The following is a 27,043-nucleotide window of genomic DNA, read 5'->3' on the forward strand; positions in this document are numbered from 1 at the left end:
GGTTGGATTAATTTCCATCAGACTGGAATATAATCTAAAACAATCTGGCATGGGGTGGGGAAAGGAGAGGAGACAGGGACAAGGAAGAGTCCATTCTGTCATCTTCATATGTAAATAATATTTGTATATGTAAATTATAAGTATATTTTTATTGGGCTTTGAAGTTTACAGGGCTCTTCATTACAATCTGTAAGGTGGGTATCATACATATTATTGGCTTTATTTTATAGAATGGGGAAGGAAGCTCAGAGATATAAGTGATATGGTTATGGTAGCCCTAGAGTAAGAGTCAGAGTCAGGATTTCAAATTAATTCTTTCCATGATTATACTGTCTCTGCTTTTTGCTATTATTATTTGGAACTGTTATAGTGAATATATAAAAGTTTATGTTTTGAAAACAAAAGGCATTAATTTAAATTTGTAGAAAAATAAGGTGCCAGTTTAATTTCATCTTTCAAATCAGACCACCCTTTAAAAAATGTTTCTTTGAAACATAAAAGATTTCCCTCTTTTCCTGTGTAGGATGACTGTAGAGTGGTCTTGGCAAAACAGGAGATTACCAGATTACTTGAAACATTACAGAAACAACAGCAGCAATTTACAGAACTTGCAGATCATATTCAACTGGATGCTAGTATTCCTGTCACTTTTACAAAGGTATAATTTTCAACATATATCTCATATTAGGCATCTCGAGTTATGATAATGTTTATGTGTACTATTGTGTCTATTAAGGTTGTGTGACATTAAGCATAACGTCATGGACCACAGGCTAAATTTTAAGAGAAATAAGAGCAGGTTTATGAAATTATATATATTCTGTTCTATGAGATTTGGATAATTTAAATAGGAACTTACTCTTTGAATTAAACTGTCATTGAGGTTTTTTGACCCTATTTGTTGTACCTTCACTTTCTTTAGTAGAAATAGTTTCAAGGGGTAGCTAGGTGGTGCATTGTAGAGCATGGGCCCTGGACTCAAGAGTACTTGAGTTCAAGTTCAGCCTCAGACAATAGTTACTTAGCTGTGTGTTGTTGAGCAAGTCACTCAACCCCATTGCCTTGCAAAAAAAACTAAAAACAGTTTTTAACCAGAATTGTTTTTTTAAAAAATAAAATGAAATCTTAGAATAGTTACAAATTCATATATTTTTTCTTTTAGTGATGAACCTCCATGAAAATAGAAGTATTTGCTTCTGAGTCTTTTATCCTTTGCTTTAGGAAATAATTGCTGTTTAAAATTTTTTTGTAGTTAACTTTTTTTAAATTCAAGCTGCAAAAGTTGAATATTAATTTTAATTAAATAATTAAAGTATAGATGCCTTTAACATTCATTTCAATCAAATGCCTACTCTGTTCCAGTCACTGTACTACAATGAGATACAGAGGACAAAATACCTACTCTCAAGGATTCTAATATATCTCACTAATACAAACACACACACACACTGGAGAGGTTGTTGATAAAGCTGTGGTTTTTGACTGTAGTCAGTTCTATTTTTTAAAATGAATATTTATTGATTCCTTCTGTTCCTTTTTTTATTAGGTTGTTTTTTTTTTTTTTTGCAAGGCAAATGGGGTTAAGTGGCTTGCCCAAGGCCACACAACTAGGTAATTATTGTGTCTGAGACCGGATTTGAACCCAGGTACTCCTGACTCCAAGGCCGGTGCTTTATCCACTATGCCACCTAGCCGCCCCCGATTCCTTCTGTTTCTTAATGTCATCATAATTATTCCAAATATCCCTCCTCCTCCCAGAGAGCCATCCCATACAACATAATTTCAACATTTTTCTTCTTGTAAACATTTTCCCACCACATTCCCTTTTCTACCCACTCCCCATGACATCAAGTAAAATCTTGATTGTTTGTAAATCTTGCTAGGTAAGCTAACCTTGCTTGTAATCCCAACCTTTTTTTTTTTTTACTACAAAGTAGTGTCTCATGGCCTACAAAACAGTAGCTGCTAATTCTTGCATAATTCTTATTGTGGTTAATTTTTGTCCCTCAAGGCTTGTAATACTTTCTCCTTAACTTGGGTTTTGAAACATGATTAGAATTTTCCTAAAAGTTTTCCTGCTGGGATCATTTTCAAATGGTGATTGGTGGATTTTTTAAATTTCTGTTTTGCCATCTTGTTCTAAAATTTAAGGGCAGTTTTCCTTGATAATTCTTGTAATATTATATCAAGATTCTTTTTTATTGTCATTTTCAAGTAGTTAAATATTATATATTATTTTTCTCTATATGTTCTCCAGATCAGTTTTTCTGATGAGATGTTTCACATTCTCTTTAACTTTTTTCATTCAAAAAAAATTTTTTTTTCATTATTTGTTGGCGTCTTGCATTATTTTCTGGGGGCATCTCGATGGCTTAGTGCCTAGTGCATTGACCCTGGATTCAGGAGAACCTAAGTTCAAATCAAGCCTCAGACAATTAATAATTACCTGGCTGTGTGACTTTAGGCAAGTCACTTCACCCTGGTACTTTGCAAAAAACAGAACCAAAAAAATATTCTATGCTTTCCCCTTACTCAGTTCTACTTATCATGGAATTATTTTCTTAAGCTTTTAATTCTCTATTTCTACTTGGTTGACTTTTTTTTCTTAATTTTCTTGGTTTGCTTTTTTCTCCTAAATTTTCCTCAATTTTTCTTATTTGATTTTCAAAATCTTTAAATTTTTCCAAGAACTATTTTTGTCCTTGGGACCATTTGATCTTTCTCACTGAAAAAGAAGCGTTGTTTTAGCTCCATTATCTTCCTCTGAATATGACCCCCATAGAATCTTACCTGTGATTAGGTTCTTTCTCCTTTGTTTACTCATTTTAAAAAAAAAAAATTGTTTTTAGCACAAATTAGTGTAATGAAGTTGTAGTTCCCAGTGGGATTGTTGTCCCAAATGCCACATCCTTCTTACTTTTATTTTCTGTGGTCTATCTAGAAGCCCAGCCTTTGGATTTGCTCTCTACTCCTAAGTTACTGCTAGGGCCTCTAGCTGTCTTACAAATGACCTTGCTCTCAGGGGTCCCTTTGGTGACTACAATACTGTGTGATCTTGGTTATATCATTTATAAACCTCTGATACCTCAGACAACACTTCAAGGCTCTCAAATTGAGACTTCCAGGGCAGAGCCAAGATTGTTTGCATGAACTCTTGGAGCTTTTCCCTACCAAAGACAAATGTAGCCTCTTCTCTGGCATTCAAGCTATAGATCCCACCAAGAAAATGAGAAGATTCAAAGAAGTTTTCAGTGGAGGATCTTCAGTGAAGGTCTGCCTCTTTAGGGGAAAAGGAAAAGTAAAGTCCAGAGGTGGGAGAAGGCAGGAAGTCAGCAGAAGGCTTTTAGCCACAGTGCAATCCAGGTCCTGACAGTTTGACAACAGCAGAGATCCTAGCAGCTAGATAGCAAGCCAGCAGGGAACATCTCAATCCCAAACAAAGTCTGAACCTTGAGAATAGCTGGGTAAAAGACAGGACTGGGTCAGGAACAAAACACTGTTAAGTGAGAACCTGGAAATAAAGAAGGAAACAGACCTCTGCAAAGGCAAGGCCTGGATTGTATAGGCAACATCTTGGCCAACAACAAGTCAGGGATCAGACCCCAGATCCAGCAAAAAAAAAACTTGGATCTATATTCCCTGTACCCCAGGAGCAGAGTTAAAAAAAAACAAAGGTGAGCAAAAAAGCTAAAAAAGTGCTCAGTAGAGACAAAGCTAATAAAATGCCATATCTGAAGAAGATATCAGTAAAAAATCATTCACACATAAAGTCTCCAAACAGTCTATGAATTGGACTAAAATCCAAAACCTCATCAAAGAGTTTAATAAAGAATTTTAAAACCAAAGAAGAGAGGGAGAAAAAAATGGAAAAAAGAAATGAGAATCATTGCAGGAAAAATTATGAAAAATTGACCAGAGAATTCAACGCCTTTAAAAAGGAAACACAGAAGGTAATTGAAGAAAATAAAACTCTAAAAATTAAAATTGAACAAATAGAAACCAATGAATCTACAAGACTGCAAGATTCCGTCAGACAAAATAAAAAGGCTGAAAAAGCTGAAGAAAATGTAAAGTACCTTTTAGGGAAAACAAATGACATGGAAAATAGATCCAGGGGAGACAATCTATGAATCATCGGACTACCAGAAAGCCTAGATCAAAAAAAGAACCTGGAAAACAGCATGAAGGAAATTATTAGAGAAAACTGTCTAAATCTGCTAGAATAAGAAGATAACTTAACCATTGAAAGAATCCACAGAACCCCTCTAGAAAGAGACCCTAGGATAAAACTTCAAGGGCTGTTATAGCAAAATTCCAGAACTCTCAAATAAAGGAGAGAATATTACAAGAAGCAAAAAGAAAACTATTCAAATACAAAGGAAACACAATCAGACTCACTGAGGATGTATCAGCCTCAACATGGAAGCCTGGAAGAACTGGAATACTGTATATCAGAGGGCAAAGGATTTGGGATTATAACCAAAAATTTACTACCCTGCAAAGTTTAGCATATACTGTCAGAAAAACAAAAATGGACATTCAGTGAGATAGAGGACTTCCAGAATTTCTTGAAAAAAAGACCAGAACTGAATAAAGAATTCATTCACCAAATACAAGACTCAAGAGTTGCATAAAAGGGTAGATAAAAAGGAGAAGGAACAAAACAAAACAAAACAAATATTGTTCAAGAGCATCAAATGGTATATCACCCTAAAAGGGAAGATATAATACTCCTAATTCTTGAGAGCTTTATTTCTCTTATGATGATTAATTAAAGGGTTGAATATAATTTAGGAGATTGAACTTAAAGGATATGGATATAGTTGGGTCTTATTTCTCCATTGAAGAGGTCCAATGACTTTACTGTGTCTGAGTTAAAAAGTCCTGAAGAAAAACAGGGTGTTAACTTTATAAGTACCTCATTATTCTTTGACCCACTTTAATTCTTCCATGCTAAGGAAGCTTAGCACTTACTCTGCTGAGGGAATCATAAACTAGGCAGTCCTGAGCCAGTGTTCTGTAACTTAAAATTCTTTGTAATGTTTTCAGGTGAGACCTCCAGAGCCTCCCAGTACTTAAGATTCTTGTAGCTGATTACAGCTGGGTTTGAGTTGATCCTTGCTTCACTTAAGAATGGGCTGGATGGGGAAAGGGGGGGGAGGCAAAGTGGGTGAGAAAATGGGTCCAAGGATGAGGAGGGGAATAAATAGTTCAAGAAATGATTTGACTTTATATATACTTTGGATCTTGAGGATTGTGTGTCCTTGGATGGTACCTGAAAAAAGGGGGTAAGGTAAAAAATGATTAGAATTATAATTTTTTGTAATTTGAGACAATGCTGCTTATCAAGCACTCAAATAATCAAAATGTGATTGATAATACTTGATTAATAGTACTTGCGAGATAAATAACAGCAGGTGAAAAGACACAGAGTTAGAATTTTAGAGGGAAAGAAATGTGAACACTTGAGCAAATTCTATTCAATAGATTTGGCCCAGAGAGGGAATAAGATCCTAATCTACAGGAAAGGGGGGCTAGGTGGAATGGAGAAAAGGAAAGATAAGGGAAGAAGGGGCTGATAAAACAGAAGGGAAGGTATAAGTGGAAATAAACTGAAAGTTAAATTTTAAAAGAAAAATTAAAGGGGAAAGGGAGTAAAATTATGGTGAGGAGTAATAAGAGGAAAGAAAAAATATAAATGGAGAAAGATAGTTTGGAGGGAAATAGAGAATTAGTAATGGTAACTGTAAATGTGAATGGGATGAAGTATCCCATTAAATGTAAATGGATAGCAGAATAGATTAAAAACTAGAATCCCACACTATGTTTATAAGAAACACATCTGAAGCAGAGAGATACTAGGTAAAGGCAAAATGATGGAGCAAAAATATATTATAGCTCAACTGAAAAAATTCATGGGTAGCAGTCCTAATTTCAGATAAAAGTAAAAGCAAAAATGATTTCATTAACAGGGATAAGGAAGGGGCGGCTAGGTGGCGCAGTGGATAGAGCACTGGCTCTGGAGTCAGGAGTACCTGAGTTCAAATCTGGCCTCAGACACTTAATAATTACCTATCTTTGTGCCCTTGGGCAAGCCCCTTAACCCCATTGCCTTGCAAAAACAAAACAAAAAAAAGGGATAAGGAAGGAAATTACATCATTTTAAAAGCACCATTGGTAATGAAGCTATGTTATTACTAAATATGTATGCACTAAGTGGTATAGAATCCAAATTCCTAGAGGAAAAGGACAGCAAAACTTTACTAATGGGGGACCCCCAACTTCCCTCTTTCAGATCTATATAAATCTAACCACAAATTGAACAAGAAGGAAGTAAATAAGGTGAATGAAATTTTAGAAAATTTAGATATGGGGGCTACTAGGTGGCGCAGTGGGTAGAGCACCTGCCCTGGCGTCAGGAGGACCAGAGTTCAAATCTGTTTTCAGACACTTAATAATTACCTAGCTGTGTGGCCTTGGGAAAGCCACTTAACCCCATTGCCTTCCAAAAAAAAAGAAAGGAAAACTTATTAGGTATGATAGACCTCTGGAGGAAAACTTAATAGGGATAGAAAAGAATATACTTTTTTCTTGGCAGTACATTGCACATCTACCAAAATTGACCATGTACTAGAGTACAAAAACTTTATGATCAAATGCAGAAAGAGAAATAATAAACTCTTCCCAGACCATGATGCAATAAAAATTACATGTAATAAATGGTCATGGAAAAATAAACCAAAACTAATTGGAGTAACTTATCCTAAATAATAGGTAGATCAAATAACAAATAAAAGAAATACTCAATAATTATATCTGAGAAAATGATACTAATGAGACATCATATCAAAATTTATGGTATTTCAACCAAGGCAGTTTTGAGGAAAAACTTTATATTACTAAAACTCTATATGAATAAAATACTACAGAAAGACTAGATCAGTGAATTGACATGCAACTAAAAAATACAGAAAGAGGAGATCAATGAATTGGACATGCAGCTAAAAAAAGAACAAAATCAAGATCCCAATTAAATACCAAATTAGAAATTCTTAAAATAAAGGGAGAGATTAATTAAATTGAAAGCAAGAGAACCATTGATCTCATAAATGAAATTGAATTGGTTCTATGAAAAAGCCAAAAAAAAAAAAATAGACAAATCTTTGGTTAATTTGATTTACAAAAAAAAGAAAGACAACCAAGTTGCTAGTATTGAAAGTGAAAAGGATTAACTGGCCACCAATGAGAAGGAAATTAGTTATTTCAGAGCTACTTTGCTGAACTCTAGGCCAATACATTTGATAACTTGAGTGAAATGGATGAATATTTACAGAACTTAAATTGCCCTGAATGACAGAAGAGAAATAAAACACTTAAATAACCCATTTCAGAAAAAAAATTGAAGAAACCCTCAATAAACTCCCTAAGAAGAATCTCCAAGTCTAGATGGATTTACAAGTGAATTCTACCAAATATTTAAGGTACAATGAATTCCTATTCTACATAAAATATTTCAAAAAATAGGCAAGGAGGGGGCAGCTGGGTGGCACAGTGGATAAAGCACCTGGAGTCAGGAGTACCTGAGTTCAAATCCGGCCTCAGACACTTAATAATTACCTGTGTGACCTTGGGCAAGCCACTTAATCCCATTGCCTTGCAAAAACTTAAAAAAAAATAGAAGAGGAAGGAGTTCTGCCTTTCTTTTATGGCACAAGATGGTGCTGATAATCTATACTAGGAAGAACCAAAACAGACAAAGCAAATTATAGGCCATACTCCCTAATAAATATTGATACAAAAATCTTAAATAAAATTTTAGCAGTGAGACTACAGCAAGTTATTACTAGGATAATACACCATGATTGGGTAGGATTTATACCAGGTAGGCTGAGATGATTCACTATTAGGAAGACACTAACATAATTGAACACATCAATAGCACAACCAACAGAAATCATGATTATCTCAATAGATGCTGAAAAAGCCTTTGGTAAAACACAACATTCATTCCTATTAAAAACACAAGGAAGTTTAGGAATAAATAGAGTTTTCTTTAAAATAATACTATCTATCTAAAACTATCAAAAAATCTTATACGTAATGGGAATAAACCCAGAGCATTTCCAATAAAATCAGGGGTGAAACAAGGATGCCCATTATCACCATTACTCTTTAATATAGCATTAGAAATGCTAGCTGTAGCAGTAAGAGGGGAAAAAAAGAAATTGAAGGAATCAGAGTTGCCAGTGAGGAAGCAAAACTTCCCTCTTTGTAGATGATAGTGTGATACATGATATGATATGATTTGAACCTGAAAAAAATCATCTAAAAAACAACTTGAAACAATGAACAAATTCAGCAAAGTAGCAGGATATAAAGTAAACCCACATAAAGCATCGCGTGTCTATATATGAACCAAAAACCCCGAAGAGCAAGAGATAAAGAGAAATTCCATTTAAAGTAATTACAGACAATATTAAGTATTTGGGAATCTACCTTCCAAGATAAACTCAGAAACTGTATGAACACAATTATAAAGCACTTCTCACTCAAATTCAGATCTAAATATTCAGAAAAATATCAATTGCTTATGGTTAGGTTGAGCTAATATAATAAAAATGACAATTGTACGCAAATTAAATTACTTATCCAGTGCCACACCAATCAAACTACCAAATAACTTTTACCAAGCCAGAAAAAATAGTAACAAAATTCTTCTGCAACAAAAGATCAAGAATAACGAGAACTGATAAAAAAAATGTAAAGGGATGTGTCTTAATTCTACCAGAGCTAAAAATTATACTGTAAAGTGGTCAGTTATCAAAACTGCTTGGTACTAGTTAAGAAATAGATAAAGGATCAATGGATTAGGTAAGGTTCAAAAACTGCAGTAAATGACTACAGCAATCTATGTTTCAAACTCAAAAGCATCAGCTTCTGGGATAAGAACTCACTATTTGACAAAAATTGTTGGCAAAACTGGAAAAGAGTATGGTAAAAACTGGGCATAGATCCACAAAATAAGGTCAGAGTGGGTACAGGATTTAGACAAAGGGCGATATTCTATCAGATCTATGGTTTATGACGAAACAAAAAATAAAGTTCATCATAAACTGTAAATTTAATGATTTTGACTATAAATTAAAAGTTTTTGTATTAATAAAATCAATGCCACTAAAATTAGAAGGAAATCAGGAAACTGGGAAGTAATCTCCACAATTAGGAGTTATAATAAATGTCTCATTTTTAAAATATATAGAGAATAGCATCAAATTTATAAGATTACAAGTCATTCCCCAATCGATAAATGATAAAAGATATGAATAGATAACTTTCAAATGATGAAATTAAAGCTATATTATAATTATATGAAAAAGTTCTCCAAATCAATATTGGTTAGAGAAATGCAAATTAAAACAACTATGCGGTAGCACCTCACATCTATTAGATTGTCTACGATGAGAAAAAGGGACAATGATCAATGCTAAAGAGGCTGTGGGAGGATTGGGACATTAATGCATTGCTGGTGGAGTTGTGAACAGATGCAACCTTTCTGGAGTACAATATGGAACTTTGCCCAAGGAGCATTAAAAATGTTCATACTTTTTGGGGTGGCTAGGTGGCGTAGTGGATAAAGCACTGGCCCTGGAGTCAGGAGTACCTGGGTTCAAAACCTGGTCTCAGACACTTAATAATTACTTAGCTGTGTGGCCTTGGGCAAGCCACTTAACCCCGTTTGCCTTGCAAAAAAAAAAACCCTAAAATACTTTTTGACCCAGCAATTTCAATTCTAGGCCTATATACAAAAGAAATCATAATAATTGGGAAAAGTCCCACATGTTCAAAAAATATTCATAGCGGCTCTTTTTTGTAGTGGAAAGATTTGGATTTGGATGCCCATCATTGGGGAAATGGCTAGACAAGTTAGGATACGTTAATACCATTGAATATTCTTTAAGAAACCACAAATTGTCAGACTCTAGGGAAGCATGGAATACAGCATCTGATCCTGAGTGAAGGGAATATAGAACCAAGAGAACACTGCACACATCAATAACAGCATTGTGAGATGATCAACTTTTATGGAAGCAGCTCCTGTCAGCAGTTCAGAGAGTTAGGACAACCATATTAGTTCAGCTAAGGACAATGTTTATACCCACCCAGAGGAAGAAAAACAAAACAAAAAACAACTCCTTAGAATCTTATGAACACGTTATAAAAATGATATCTTACATATTTCTTTCTCTTAATCTTAATTCCTTATTCCCGAAAATGACTAATTTGTAAATATGTTTATCAGAAATATGTATGACTTTTCACTGTTGATGGGAAGGGGACAGCTAGGGAAGGTGTCAGGAAATCTCATAACTTAAAAATATACATATGAATTTGGATAAATGTTAAAAAAAATTTTAATGTAAAAAATAGACTCAAATTGCAAAATAGTTGTTCATCTATATTGAACTTCCATAAAAGGGGTTTCTTCTCCAGGAGTTTTCTACATCAAAAGAAATAACAGAACATTTTACTTTCCCACACCTTCCAAATAGAGTTTGTGGTTGAAGATGTATTTATACTATAGAATATAATTTGGGGAAAGCTTGTACTTTTATTTTGATCTCTTCTTTTGTGAGGCACTGGAGTTAAATGATTTGCCCAAGGTCATGCAGTTAAGTAATTATTCTGTGTCTGAGGCCAAATTTAAACTTGAGTCTTAACTTCAGGACTGGTCTTGTAACCACTGTACTGTCTAGGTGTCCCTTCTTTCGATCATCTTTAAATGTGCCTATAGAGATTTTTTAGACATGAGAGAGTAATTTCTGATGAAATGAGTTAAGTAATTTTTGATGTCCTATGGGATTATCCATTTTGCCTAAAAATACTTTCTTTGCTTTGTAATCATTTGGTATCTTCTCTTTAGACTGTCGATTATTGATTTTTCAAGATTTTCGAAGGACTTCTTAAGACCCCATGACTCCTTGCCAGTTCTGATGGCATCCTGCTATGTAAAATGCATGAAAACTTCAAAACCAAGACCATTTTACAGTATTTTTTGCTGAAAATAGAATAAAAAAAAGTGAATTAGCATGTAATGCATTCCATTGGGAATCTACCTCCCAAGACAAACCCAGAAACTGTATGAACATAATTATAAAGCACTTCATTCATTATGATTTTATCCTTATGTCCCTCTTTAAATTTTTTTAGAAATTTGGAATTTAAATAATATGCTATCTGAATCATTTTGCTTTCTTTCCCTTTTAAAATCTGTGCCTTTGTAAGATAAAACAAATTGATCCTTTGTTCTAAATTGCTTTGGAATAAATTTTACACTAAAGTACAAGGATTTACTTTTTTCAAAAGAACAGAATTTTTCAAAGCAGAATTTTCTAGATAGATTTAGGAGTCTCTGCTTTAATTGACCCTTGATATAAGTAATAATGTTCAAGTTATTGAACAGATTCCAAACTCATGATGATTAAGTTCCTTATATAACAAGGAATAACACAAATATTAGTTAAATCTCTTCATTTAAAAAATAAATAAAATTTTATTTCTTTTGAATTGTAGGATAATAGAGTGCACATTGGACCTAAAATGGAGATTCGGGTTGTCACTCTGGGATTAGATGGTGCTGGAAAAACTACCATTTTATTTAAGTTAAAACAAGATGAATTCATGCAGCCCATTCCAACAATTGGTATGTATGAGTTCTTTCTATTGCAATACATACTTTACAGACAGATCTGTAATGGGAATTGCTTATGTTCTAAAAAAAAAAATGAATTTAAATGGATTGTTTGATATTCAGGGAATATCATTGTTAATATGGTCATATAGGTCAGGTCATATAAAATCATACTGTGGTACTCTCAAAACTTACCTCACAGGCTTAATATTATTTTTGTGGCCAAGCTCATTCATGGAACTATTACATACATGAGCACATCTCACCTTCCATAGAGAAAAATGAATTATGCAGACTTATCCAAATTTTCCATATTGCTCATTTCTTTGAGAATCTCTCCTTGAGAAACTTGGAAGTGATGCCAAATGGAGAAAAGGAGAGGGCACAGGGATCTGGTGATGGTTGTTGCTTGTGGTTTTTTACTTTGTTCACTAGGAGTATAAGTACTTCATCTAAATAGAAGTTTTTCTTTCAACAGGTTTTAATGTGGAAACTGTAGAATATAAGAACCTAAAATTTACTATTTGGGACGTAGGAGGTAAACACAAGTTAAGACCATTATGGAAGCATTATTATCTCAATACACAAGGTAGGTAGGAGATGTATATTTTATGTTTATTTAGGGGATTGTCTTTAGCTGACAATATAGCAGAAATTGGATTTTTTTGAACATGTTCCAGTCAATGTTCAAATTGCTATATATGATTATCATATTGACAGAAAAATTTTAAGGAATTTGTGAAGTAAATTTTAAAATAATCTTAAAACTTAAATGAATAAATAGTCAATTCACAAAATACTCTATAAAACACTTTCATTTTGTGAATAATTACTAATATTATTTGCATGAAATGGTGATTTTTTAAAAAATGATCAGGTATTCAAATACATTGTTACCTTTGCTTGGTTTGCATATTTTTAATTAATTTTTAAAATTCAGTGAATATTAATTTTATTTATTTATTTATTCCTTTCCTTTATAAACTCTAAATCAAGATTTTTTCACTTGGGCAGTTTGTGGATGGGTTTGTACATGTGTGACCTAAAAATATAAATTTATATCAATTAGGTATGGAAAAAAGAACAATAAACATATTCACCAATTTGGATTCTCTGTTTACATGTGAATAAAACTATTCATAACTTAAGGAGGACTTGCCATGCATTTAGATTTCTTTAATAAATATAGAGTGAATTTTAGAATCCCGTAGGCCCCACTTTAAGCAATCATATGAACTTTATCACATGACTGCTCGGTACTAGAATCATTTATCTCCTAATCTAATAATCTTTCCATTTGATCCTGATATGAACTGCAAGAATGAATTTCAAACCTACTTATGAAGTATAAGAATTTTATTACTTAATGAAAAACATCAAAAAAGATGGATTTCAGACAAATAGGAATAATGAAGGTTCCTCTCCTCCTCTCTGACTGAGGCTTTCAATCTCCTTTGTGAGATCACCATTCCTGTCCTGCCCACTATGAGTAAAGATATCCAGGATCTTCCCTGTCTTTTTCCTCTTTTCTTTTGTTTTCTTTCCAGTTTTTTTAGGTGATACCATCAGCTTCTGTGGGTTTGTTAACTTTGTCATTTAGGCAGCTAAGATGCTTCCTTAGATAAGAGTGGGGGCTTGAAATATGGAAGCCCTACATTTGAATCTTGCTTTAGACACTGACTTAGCTGTGTGATCCTGGGCAAGTCACTTGCCTCCTCAGATTCAGTTTACTTACCTACAAAACGGAAATAATAATATAACCTACTTCTTCTGATAGTTGTGTGAAGATCTTAAGTCACTTAACCTATTGCCTTGCCAAGGCAAACAGAACATTATAGAAACGCTAGCTGCTTTTATTATTGTCCTTATAATTATTACTATTGTTTTCTTTGCAAATAATCTGTGTATTGAAGCCCTCATCCGTCTCCTATCTGTAGCCATCTCTTAGGTCTCATATAAGCATCTCAAACTTAGTATATCCAAAACAAAATTCATGATTTTTGCCTTTCTAATTTCCCTGCTTCATCAGTCATCAAAACTGTCTAGTATTGGCTAAGAAATAGAATGGTGGACTAGTGGAATAGACTAGGTGCAATAGCAGGAAATGATAATAGTAATCTGCTGTTTGATAAACCCAAAGAGTCCAGCTATTGGGATAAAAACTCTCTGTTTGATAAAAACTGCTGGGAAAATTGGAAGTTAGTATGGAAGAAACTTAGATTAGACCAACACCTCACACCCTATACCAAGATAAGATTCAAATGCATACAGGATTTAGACATAAAAAAACAATAATATAAGCAAATTAGAAAACCAAGGACTAGTTTACCTGTCAGGTCTATGGAAAGGGAAGCAGTTTATGACTAAGGAAGTGATGGAGAACATCACTAAAAACAAACTAGATGATTTTGATCACATTAAATTAAAAAGCTTTTCTACAGACAAAAACCACTGCAACTAAGATCAAAAGAAATGAAGTAAACTGGGAAACAATCTTTATAACTAATGTTTCTGACAAAGGACTCATTTCTAAAATATACAGAGAACTGAGTCATATTTTTTAAAAAAAGCCATCCCCCAGTTGAAAAATGGTCAAAGGATATGCAAAGGCAATTTACAGATGAGATCAAAGCAATCCATAGCCATATGAAAAATTGCTCTAAATCATTACTTAGTAGAGAAATGCAAATTAAAGCTTCTCTGAACTCTCAGATTGGCCAATATGACCAGAAAGGATGATGATCATTGTTGGAAGGGTTGTGGGAAATCTGGGACACTATTAATTGTTGGTGGAGCTGTGAACTCATCCAACCTTTCTGGAGAGAAATTTGGAGCTTAGACCAAAGGGCAACAAAAATGTGTATACCCTTTGATCCAGCAATACCACTACTGGGTCTATACCCTAAAGAGATGATGAAAAAAGCTAAAAAAAATCACTTGAACAAAAATATTCATAGCAGCCCTGTTTGTGGTGGTAAAGAATTGGAAATCAAGTAAATGTCCTTCAGTTGGGGAATGACTTAGCAAACTGTGGTATATGTATGTTATTAGAAACATGGGGAATGGGAATTCAGGGAAGCCTGGAGGGGTTTGCACGAACTGATGCTGAGTGAGATAAGCAGAACAGAAAAACACTGTACACCCTAATTTCCCAGCTTCTAGGACACCACCATTCTTCCCAATCAGCCAGATTTGCCATCATTCTTCACACTACTCAATCACTGAGTCTTGTCCATTCTATCATAATCCATTCTTTTCTTTCTATTCACAGCATAACCATTATAATTCAGATCTTAGTTCCCTCTCCCCTAGATTCTTTGAATAACCTAATTTGTTTCTGAATCCAACTCTTGCCTTCTACAATCTACCCTCCTCCTAATTGTCATCTTGATGCTTCTATAGCACATATTTGATCTTGTCAGTTCCCCTATTCTGGAAACTCCTCAGTTGCCTCTAACATCACACACAAACTTTTTCTACTGTATGTTTAAAACTTTCATAATCTGGGGGTGGCTAGGTGGTGCCAGGGCACCGGCCCTGGAGTCAGGAGGACCTGAGTTCAAATCCAGCCTCAGTCACTTAATAATCACCTAGCTGTGTCACCCTGGGCAAGTCACTTGACCCTGTTGCCTTGCAAAAACCAAAAAAAAAAAATACCCCAAACAAAAAAAACTTATGATCTGATGCCAGCCTGTCTTTCAAGGTTCATCAGTCTTTCCTCACTTCCACATGTCCTATCTTCCAGCCAGACTATCCATCTTGATTTTCCTCATACATGATAATCACTCTACTCCCTCAAAGCTTTGCCTAAATTGTTTTCCCATACTTAGAATTTTCTTTTTTCCATCTATGTCTTTTGGAATCCCTAGATTTCTCAAAGGATTAGTTCAAGTGCCACCTTCTACAAGACTTCTTTTGATTCTGCTAGTTCTTAATCTCCTCATTCTGCCCACCCCCATTTGAAATTACTTTGTATTTATTTTCTGTATAAATTACATACAAATAAATGCAAAATAATTTCAGTGGAGTGGGGAGGGTGCACAGCTAGTAACTGGGGGATCAGAAATTGTATTTCATGTGCAGGTTCTTCTACTCCTCTAGTTCTTACCTTTTATTGACCTCCTCTTTGCCAAGATTTGAGCTGCCCAGATCTGGTCTGGGAAGGCTGATTTTCATCAGGAGATTTTTTTTTTCATTACCTTTTTCTTTTGCCCTAGGCCATCCAATATACATCTGGACCATTTAGGCTGCAGGAAGACTGCCACCTTGGCTCTCTCTCCCCTTGCTTGCCTCCCTCCTATGGCCTGGAACTTAGGATATACAGAGTGCTGGCAGAGTCATAACTCTGGTCCTTTACCTGGGTTGGAAGACCACTAAAATTTACTATTCAACTTGCCATTGCATCCGATGGTCTTCCAGACTTTCTCATCTGCCCAACATTATCTCCTCATGTCTCTACAATTAATTATCTGACTGATTGATACAACCTGAGGTTCCCTGGTCTTTGTCATCTATTTAACAACTCTTCCTGTAGAATTTTGGTTTTTTTTTTCTTTCTGTCTTATTGCTGAGACACACAGTGCTTAATAAATGTTTTATTTATTCATACATGCATTCATTCATAGGAACCATCATGTTTTTATTTTCCTATCACCTGTTTGAGGCACATAGTAAGCATTTAATAAATGCCTGATGATGTTGTTATAGCTAAATATAAATAAAAACCTAAGTAGTAAATTTAATGCTTTACTACTGTTCTATTTATATTTACCATTTAGACTTCTTAAGTTGGTGTTAAATATCCTTTTTTTGTTGTATATATGTCAACGTTTCACATTCATTAGTACCTTCAGTATTTGGGGGTTTTTGCCCTGTATCTTTGACAGCTTTAATTCATGTTACTCTCTTCTTTGATACCCAATTCTCTTAGTTCCTTAGCTTACTGAGATTTATGACTCAAGATTCTACTGTATTCCTATCTTCTGACAAAGGTGGACAAATTCTAGCATTACCCAAGACTTCCATTTTTAAGATATTGCTCTCTAATTCCTCTCTGTGCCCAAAGTATCCCACCCTTCAATATTTCTACAACCTTTCTCCATCTGAAGTTATTCTTTGCTCTATTAATCTCTGGTCTTGAAATTTTTCTACTCAATCACTTATGGATGATTTCATTCCCTTTCCAACACAGTCATCATCCATTTCACTGATACATTCCACCATGATTGAATAATTTGTCATGATTGACCTGCCCCTAACTTGCTAATAATTCCGAACCCTGAAAGACTCCTATTATCTGTCTTTGTTTTTTTTCCCCCAAAATCTCCTGGAGAAAGTCATGACACTTTGATGACTTGGTCCACTGCAGATTCATGCTATCTAAACTCATCTGGGTTCTCATTGATGCTGATCATATTTCTATTTTTTTTTTTTTTTTAGGTTTTTTGCAAGGCAAATGGGGTTACGTGGCTTGCCCAAGACCACACAGCTAGGTAATTATTAAGTGTCTGAGGCCGGATTTGAACTCAGGTCCGCCTGACTCCAGGGCCAGTGCTCTATCCACTGCTCCACCTAGCTGCCCCTCTATTTATCTTTTAATGATTTTGTCACTACCTCTCAAGTGACCCCTTAAGATGTTACTTTTTTTAGTAACATTTTTTTTCTCAGAAGATAGCTTCACTCCCTATTCAATTGAGAAGATAAATTATTGGATATAGGATCATAAAATTAGGATTTTTAAATTAGGAATAGGACCTTTAAAATCATCTATTTCTAGTATCCCTTTTGCAGATGAGGAAACTGAAGCTGAAAAAGGTTGAAAGACTCGTTCAGGTTCATAGAGATTAACCTGGGGTCTGTGAACTAGACTGGCGTCCATGACTCAAAAAAAAAAACACCAACTTAAATGACCTCTAATATAAGTAATAATTAGTACTGCCAAAATTCAAACATAGGTCCTTTCATTCTATATCATGATACCTTAAAGGTTGAAAAGGCCTTAACCTAGCCTGACCTGACCTTTACTTCGAAAGGTCCTTTCTACTCTGTAAACACTAATAGTCAATTAAAACTTTGCTTGAAGACCTCTCATTAGAGAGAAACTAGGATGGCCCATTCCTCTTTAAATGTTAGGAAATATTTCTTCATGTCAAGCTTAAATTGACTTCTTTGAATCTCCTTGCATCTCACTATTGCTTCTAATTTTGCCTACTGGGACAAAACAGAGCAAGTTTTAATCCCTCTTCTGTTTCATAACTTTTCATATTTCTTCAGATTTTCTTTTCCTGAGACCATCTTTGTAATTCTTTCATGAGTCTTGATATTAAGCCCCTTTACTGTTCTGGTTGCCTTTCTCTGAAAACTTTCCAGCTTGTATCCTTCCTAAAATATCATGTCTAGACCTGAAGAAATAATATAAATGGTTCCTCTTGGGCAGAATTTAGTGGAACTATATAAAACCCTCTTCCCTTACTTAGTTTCTCTTAATATGTCATTTGATCACATTAGCATTCTTAGCATTCATTTCACACTTTTTGTCTATTCACATGTGAAGTTTTTTTTAGACAAGTGTAAAGATTACATTTCCTATTGAATTTCATTGTAGTAGTTTATCTAACAAAACTAGTTCCCCACTCCCCCAATTTTGATACTTTTTTTTTTGCATGAAGCATATGTAAATTCACTAAACACAAACAACCTATCTCACTCCCTCCCCCCAATATTCCCAGGAAATAATTTAAGTAATAGTATACAAAAGAATAGTTGCGATTTTTAATCAGGTAGCATTCTCTTAACAAGGTATTCTTTGTCTGCTAAATATCTTCACTTGGACTGTGTGCTTCATGCAAAATCCTACTTTTCCAGAGCTAAATTGATCTTCATTCTAAGAGTTTCCCTGTATCCTAAGATTTGTTTCATAGTCATATGTGACTTTTTCCATCCCCTTCATCCTTCAAAAATATTCTTTTGCTATTTGCTATGGATTCTACATCTACTTTTTCTTTTTTTGTTTTAGGTTTGTTTGGGTTTTTTTTTTTTTTTTTTTGCAAGGTAATGGGGTTAAGTGGCTTGCCCAAAGCCAAACAGCTAGTTGGTAATTAAATGTCTGAGGCTGGTTTTGTACTCAGGTCCAGTGCTTCATCCACTGTGCCACCTAGCTGCCCTCTTTTAATTTTTTTAAATTAATCTTTATGCCCTTCTGTGTCCTCTTCCCTTCAGAATTGAACTCTGTTACAATAAAGAAAAATGATTAACCAAAGCAACAGATACTTATTAACTGGATAATACTTAGTGGGCAAGTTAATCTTTCTGAGTCTTATATTCCTCATCTTCATGAGAGAAGTTAATTTGATGGCCCTTCCAGCTCTAAATCTATAATTCTCTGATCTGGCATTTTTCCGCTCCCATATACTCCTATCATTCTGATGAGAGAGGAGAGAAGTATGTTTCATTATTTGTTTAAGTAGATCTAAGATCATCTATCTTTTCTTTATACTTCCACTGCTACTTTGCTAGTTCAAGCCCTTACTTCACCTCTTGAATTATTATAACCTCTCATTTTTTCCTCTCTTTTCATTGTTCCTGTCACTACCAAAGTAATCTTTGTGACATTTCCATATTGCAACAGATTGGATTGAATATCTGGACCCAAAGAATAGTTGTTCAGCAGACAAATAATTTTTCAATCCAGTGCCTCAAGAATGTGTGCTTGGCCCTATTTTTTTTTTTTTGCCATTTTTGTCAATGATTTGGATAAAAATAAGCAGATGACATAAAGCTATGAGCAATAACTGACATACTGGATGATTGTCAGAATCCATAAAGAATGCTATGGATTAGTGGTGTGGGCTCATAACTTGACTGAAGAATAAGTGCAGAATCTTTCATAATTAGGTTCAAAATATTAAATTTTATGCATAGAAGATGAGGGGAGATATGACTACATAGCAGTTCATCTGGGGTCTGAGGAAATTTATTGAATTAAAAGTTTGATATGACAGCTAAAAATTCTAACGTGATCTTACTGTGGTCTAAGTTGTATAACGACACATTTTTGGAATATTGAATTCCTTGAGTTCATTGATACTATTAACAGAATTAAGAAAGATTGTTTTTCCTCGAGGTTCTTGATAGCTGTATTTAAATACTGAAAGAACTGTCATGAGGAGAGACGTGTTTACTTGAGCTCAGAGAAGAACCAAGAGTGGTTACTAAGTACAGAGAGGCAAATGATAGAATTGTAATACAAGGAAAAATTGTCTAAAAAAAATACAGCTGATCCCAAAATGGGAGCAGCTGTTTCAGGACATGGTGAGTTCCGTCTGTCTGGATGGTCATGTTGTTAAGGGGATTCTTGTTAAGATAAATGGTTTTCTGGCCTCCAAGGTCTTTTTCACTTTAATGCTTTTCATGAGAACCACTCTCAGAATTTATTATGACGGAAGGAGAATAATTTAATATGACTTGTTCTTAGAAAAATTTGCTTGTTTTACTGTTACTCATTACTTTCCTTATCTGAGTGCTCACAAACTATGTCAAGTGGATCACACCTCTATACAAATAGAGAAAATGTACCATAAATTTTATACTGATCTTCTCAAGGATAGGGACTGGTCTTGTGATTTCATTGATCTGGAGCTCCTCAGTGTGGAAAACTTCTTCCACCAATCCAAGTTGACACCTTCGCTGCAATTTGGAGTCTTATTGAGTTTCCTAAGAATGCCAAGAGAGTTTAAAATGACTTGCTCAGTATCACCCAACTAGTATGCATTAGAAGTAGGATTCAAATTGAGTTTTTCTTGGCTTTGAAGCTGGTAGTCTATTACTATCCCATATTCGAGAATACCAGAAACTACATTTTATTCTCTATTATATGAGATATCAATTTTTAAAAATAGAGAATAGAATTTTTAATTTTTGAAACGTTCCATCTTTATTTTTATACAAGTGAGTAAGCATGGATAAATGGTTTGTTCAAGGTCAGACAGCTAATTAGTACAACAACACTCCTAGGCTTATGTTTTTGTAGTTTTTTTAAAAAGTGCTTTGAAGTGTTTCTGAATTGAAAATTATAGAAAATATTTATTTTTTTCTGGATGCTTGATCATTTTATTAATAAAAGCAGTGGTCATTTGGCTTTCTCAGTCCAAAGATCTAGAAAATATTTCTTGCGTGACATTTCACAAAATTTTATTGAGTACAATAACTTTAGCTTTCCTAAGTTCTCAAGTACATTTTATTTAGCATATGTAGGTCAGATCTCAAGCAGAAAGTACTTGGCCCATTTAGGTACAGTTATTTTTCACAGTAATATTTTACATTTATTTAAGTGAATGTTCTTGTGTTTCTTTTGTTAGCTGTTGTATTTGTCATTGATAGTAGTCACAGGGACAGAATAAGTGAAGCACACAGTGAACTTGCAAAGTTGTTAACCGAAAAAGAACTGAGAGATGCCTTGCTGCTGATATTTGCAAACAAACAGGTATGGAGATGGTTGGTTTTGAAAACTTTTTTTCTTTCTATTAATATTTTCCATTGACTTTAAATGGTTCCGTGCATAAAAGTAATTGGGAAGAGTTAAAGAATTCTTTTCAATGTACAAAGTAAGAACTGCTTCCTCCACTAAAATCTTCCTCTGGTGTTCAGATGACCCTGACTCTCAAAATTCAGGTAACCCCACTGCAAACTCTGATAAGGATAGGTTTTGCCAAACATTCAAAGAACCTTGAGAAGGAAAACTTTCTGTCATCCTCAAGGAGGCAGATTAGCTTACCAATAAATAAGTTCGTTAACATTAGAATAAATTTTTTTCAACCAGAGCTATGTGTGAAAATCATGTATTCTATGGTATTGGAAGGGTTCCTATGAAACTGCATCCTTAAATTACTAAAATTGGAATTTAGCAAGATAAAACATTTAAGAATAATTGAGATTAAAACATTTAATAATTCTTAAAGTTTAATGCTATTGTTGATTTCCATTACAAGCTGAATTATTTTAAAATCGACTAGTTAAATTTTTCTTTATAATTTATAAATCACAATTATCAACTAATTTGTTGGTGTATAAGAGTTTAAGAACTCAAATCTTAATTGTTTTGGGATAATTTCAACAATCTCATTTAAGTACTTTTTGGCTTACCCTTGGCAAAAAGCTAAATTCTTCCTGTTCTGTAATGCAATTGATGGTAAATCTGTTTTTAGTTTTTAGTTCATGAAATCTGGATTTAGAACTTGGAATAAGCTTTGACTGAAACAAAAACAATTAGAAACTATTACTTGGATGAATAGATTTAACATCAGATTATTTATAAATCTCTTACAGGATGTTGCAGGAGCACTTTCAGTAGAAGAAATAACAGAACTTCTTAGTCTACATAAACTCTGCTGTGGTCGAAGCTGGTATATTCAGGGCTGTGATGCACGAAGTGGGATGGGACTATATGAAGGACTGGACTGGCTTTCAAGGCAACTTGTAGCTGCGGGTGTACTGGATGTGGCTTAAATTCACATACAGCCATTGTTTAGAATTTTTGGTTAACTGTTATTCCTCATGACAGATTGTAAGAAATTCTGTATCTCGAAGATGGCAGTTAATCCAGGGTTGTGTTTACAGAACAAAATGTTTGTATCTTTCATTGGGAAAGTAGTTCTTTTTTATACTTTTGAGAGTAAATTAAAATGTTTCCCTAGTAGATTAAGTTGGTTATAAGGGTACCTTGAATTCACATCTTTTTAGGTGAATTTGGATGTTTGTAGTATGTTCAAACACAAAAGAGGAAGGCTAAATTACTCATTAGATTACTGTCCTATTTTTACATTGAACTTAGTCATACAACTAGAAAAAGTTGATTTTCATAAAGTTTCACTCCTGAAAAAAGGAGTTTTACTTAATGAGACCAAAAGCAAAACTGTACTTCCCATTGAAATAAGACTCTTCAACCTGACTTTTTTATGTTTGGTGAAACAAAAAACCTTTAACTCTAAAAATTAAACTCTAAAATTATAAAAATATTTTATACTTATTTCTTTATTAAAAGCCTAAGCTAAAAGTATAATACTTTATAATATAATACAGTGAAACTTAATAAAATTTTATCTGCATTAGTCTGTAGACCAGGACTGGTTTTATTGTACAGGTAAAATGAGCACTTATTTGGGTTACAGTATGTATGTATGTATGTATGTATAATAAGCTGTGAAAGTCAGATGACTTCCAATTCATCTGTGATTATGAAAAATTCATTGTCAGGCTTGAACTTGGTAAGTTGATTGCTGCTTTCTAGGACGGAGCCCCAGATTGGTGGTCCTTTCTGTTTTCAATATCCTTTAAGCCATTAGTGGTTTCATAAAATACTAACTTGCATTTTTGATGTAGCACCCGTCACTATAGCTGCTTTTTGTCATGACTATATTTAAAAATGTAGCAGATCTAACTGAAACTAAAGATGGAACCAGAGTGGGCTTTGATGAAAAGATACTTAGGAATTCAATTAGGAAGAAGCCCTTTATAGTATGTGAAATTGTTCAAATTACAAAATATGTCTGTTTAAGTAAATATTTCCTCAGTATGAGTATGTTTCTCCTAACATTGTATAAGGTCAATTCTTGTTTATTAACAATAAAGACCTTGAAAATTTAACATGTTGGGAATGTTGCATGTAAAAAATGGAAAAGGAAAAAAGATTCAAAGCTGAAATGTTTACATCCAATTTGATCGTGCATTGTTTTAAGTAAAGGGTTAAAAATGTTGTGAATTTTTTTGCTCTAATTTTTCATATTTTAAGGTTATCTTATTAAGAGCATGATTCATTATGTAAAAGATGTATGTGGATCGATTTGTCATTGCTTCAGTTATTTTGAACATTCATAACCCTGCTTGCTATTTTTTTTTTTAGGATGAAGTTTTATTTTTATCCCATCCAATATGTTCAGTGTAATTCCCATGAATAGGAATTACAGGTTAGTTTGAAAACTTGAGGACAAAATGGTGATCTTTGTGTAGCAATTTGATTCTTTCCTTCATTGATGTAAAATGCATTTTTACTTGTGTAAAAATGAGAAAGTTTTAATTATTTAAAGAAAAAATTTCAGAAAAAACTTTAAGGGCTTTGGAAATATGTAAATAATATTTAATCTTTTACTTTGTCAGCCTAAAGTAAACGCTCTGCTATAAGTATAATGTGTGAGAGTTTGTGTGTGTGTGTAACGATATTATTACAAAATGTAAATTATTTAATATTTGACTGATTCCAGTAACTGAAAATACTGCATTTGCCTGTGAGCTTTTGACTCTTTTCTCTGTTAGTTTCTTCACTTTCTTTGTATAAGTTGTTATTCTCTTATGAACTGCTTTACTTGTTGTATATTATGTTTGACCAATTTTAACTTAGTAATTCACAGTCCTAGTATCTTATTGAATATAGTCACTATTATGGAATGTAGTTCTCTTATGCTTAAAACATTTCAGTCTATGTTTTGGGAGTGTGGAGGTTTGGGGGGTTTGCATTTTAAAGAAATTTGAAACTTCATTTTATCATAGTTACTGATAATCTTTTGGCAAAGAGTCCAGTTATTTTTCACTGCTTAAAAAAATTGCATTACTACATGTTTTGGTGTAACAAAAACATCCCTGTATTCTCAGTTTTGAAGTAAACTGTATTAGGTTGGGAAGCAAGGTAAGTAATATTTAAGAGTCAGGGAGAAAAGTTGAAATTTTGTGTTTAGTATTGATTAGGTACTAAGAGCATAAATTCAGAAAATTCCCGTGTCTAAAAATAATTTACTCCAAAATTCATATTTTGCATATTTACATAACTAAAACCCCAGGAATTAATTGCTGAAGTTTAAGTTTGTAGAACTGTGAGTAAAAATCCAGATCTCCACATTTTTGGCCTCCATGTCTCTTCCTTTTATTTTAATATGGTATCATAGATTGACACCTAGAAGGAAGAGGGTAGAATATCTAGTTCAGTCCCTTTATTTTCTCGATGAGGAAATTGACCCACAGAGGGGTTCAGTGATTTACCTCAGGTCACAGTGATTTGCAGAGTTGGGGCTTTGAACCCATTCTGCCTTTCATCAATGTATGCTTACTTTGAAAGCAGTTAATTCCTGAAACAGCATCACGGAGTCCTGTGAAATTTTTTCAGTCTTCAGTTATTAACATTCAATATTGTAGATTAGCGGAAAATCAAATTTCACAGGTGGCCAGTTCAAATTCTTAAAATTGATAACTTCATGAAGCACAAGAAAGCCTTGAATATGCTTGATTTTTTTTTTACTATAGATATTTTTATATTTCCCACTAAGCTTTCTTAAGATGAAATGTTTTAGTACAAACATGTAAATTACTTGGCTATTTTCAGGTCATTTAATGTAACTTTATCTTTACAAAGACCATTGCCAAAAAATAGACTACAGGTAAATTGCTGATGTGAATTTAAGCCTAGGGGCAGGAACTTGGGTATTAGTTGTAGGCTTGCCATTAATTAGCTACAAAACATATGATCTCTTTGGACCTCAAGACACCTCTCATACATAAAGTATGGGATTTCACTAGAGGATCTCTGTGTTGACTTACACTCTAACAGTCTATGATTCTAAGTGATCTTATGCTTCTTTATATAATTAATTTATATCTTTCAAATTCATCATAGTGGTAAATTAATTATATTCTAAATCTTTACTGTGAAAGGCATAATAGATATAGGGGTAGTCTCAGAGACCCAGAAGATTTGGGTTCAGAACTTAACTGAAACACATCAAGCTGTTACAACACATTAGTCATTTTGTGAGCAGTGACTTGTAATTCTAAAAAATTAACATGGATTACAGGTAAGTCACTGAATCTTCATATGCTTCCTCCACATAGATGAAATCATAGGTCCAATCTTGTCTTCTCTCTCCCAAAATATCACATATATATATATTAAATAATCTAGGCTTTTACAAGTTTAAAGACTTTCATTCCTAAGGAACAGTGGTGTCAACCTGGCCATATATTGATTCAGAAATCCATAAATTAACTTTTCATGATATTGTATTTTTATTTTGTTAAACATTTTCCAATTACATTTTAATCTGCTTCAGGCAACACTTGGGGGAGTTTGCAGGGTATTTGAACACTTCTACTCTTATCAAATCCTGCAACTCATTCCATGCTTGACAATCCAATGTGAATACAGGGGAGTTTTGTTGTATGTAATTTGGAAACCATAAAGCTAATTTATAAATATGTACAGATAATCGACTATGAAGCATCATAAGATAGTAAAATTGAATTTGTATTTTTAATGCTGACAGTAAAAACAGCATTGCATAATTTTTCAGTATATTTGGTTGTAACCATATTTTAAGTCATCCTTATGAGTGCTGATCTTTGTATGCATTTTTCTGTATAATAGTACACTTTGTACTCCAAAGGAAAGAGCTTTAGATTTAGTCAGAGAGGATCTTTCTTTTCCAGCTCTGTCAATGTATAACTGACCCAGGGCAAGTAATTTAATTACTTGGGACTTTGTTGAGCTGTTTCTTACCAGTCATCAAGTGGAAACCATTACTCCACCTTTCAATTTTTGGTTTTTAATTCAGTAGTTGAATTTAGGAAATATGAATGTGCTATCAGAACAATTTAAAATCCTGGCTGCATATATTCATTTGATTTCAATTTAAGTGTCATTTGGCTAGGATATTATTTAAGATCATTGACATGGAAAATTTACCTAAATTTTCTAAAATTTTACTGTTTCCTTCATGGATTAGTCACTTGTATACCACAACTGACAACTATGTAGAAATGTAGTAATTTATGTTTTAGATAGTTAAAATATGAGTATTAAAGAATATTGATATGTGCTTTATGATATGACAAAAATAATTAAAATGAATGACTCAAGAATGAAATTAGTAAGGACATACCTTGGGACTTTGCAAAATTTCTAAATGGAATGCAGGTAAAATAAATTTAAAGAAAAGGATAAAGGAGCTGTCAGTAAGCCAGTTTTTAATCTGTTCAAAATTCTGGTTTAAAACATTCTCTTCTAATAAAAGAAAATTCAAATTCTTTTTTATTTATTTTTATTTTTTCCATCCATCCAGTATGCACATATATAATTTTAAGTTACAAAATTTCCTTCCACCCTTCCTTCTTACCCCCACCCACCCACCCACCCAGTGGCGAAGTCAGGTTAGCAATGTATAAGACATATTTTTGATAAACAAATTTACAGATTAGTTAGTCATTTTCAGTATGAAGAATTAGGATTAAGGGAGATAAATAAGATAATTTTTATAAAGTCTTCATTGGATTCTGAAGGGTTTTGTAAGGTTTTTGTTTTATTTTTCTTCCTTTGAA

The 27,043-nt window shown here is 33.6% G+C and overlaps 1 protein-coding gene across 2 annotated transcripts in view; it reads left to right on the forward strand.

Moving 5' to 3' along the window:
- TRIM23 (tripartite motif containing 23) overlaps positions 1 to 26,820 on the forward strand; it is a 59,429-nt gene extending 32,609 nt beyond the window's left edge. The window contains exons 7-11 of one of the 2 annotated variants that reach the window (XM_074202863.1): positions 524 to 658; positions 11,572 to 11,701; positions 12,168 to 12,278; positions 21,046 to 21,170; positions 22,013 to 26,820. In XM_074202863.1, coding sequence (XP_074058964.1) covers positions 524 to 658; positions 11,572 to 11,701; positions 12,168 to 12,278; positions 21,046 to 21,170; positions 22,013 to 22,192 — 681 coding nt within the window. In that variant the 3' untranslated portion in view covers positions 22,193 to 26,820. Of the gene's footprint in view, positions 1 to 523; positions 659 to 11,571; positions 11,702 to 12,167; positions 12,279 to 17,128; positions 17,182 to 21,045; positions 21,171 to 22,012 lie in introns of those variants that run through there. The other variant, XM_074202862.1, reaches the window with a different exon arrangement.
- The last annotated feature ends 223 nt before the right edge of the window (positions 26,821 to 27,043 follow it).

The sequence above is a fragment of the Macrotis lagotis genome, chromosome X, assembly GCF_037893015.1.
Source record: "Macrotis lagotis isolate mMagLag1 chromosome X, bilby.v1.9.chrom.fasta, whole genome shotgun sequence".
Classification (NCBI taxonomy): Eukaryota; Metazoa; Chordata; class Mammalia; order Peramelemorphia; family Peramelidae; genus Macrotis; species Macrotis lagotis.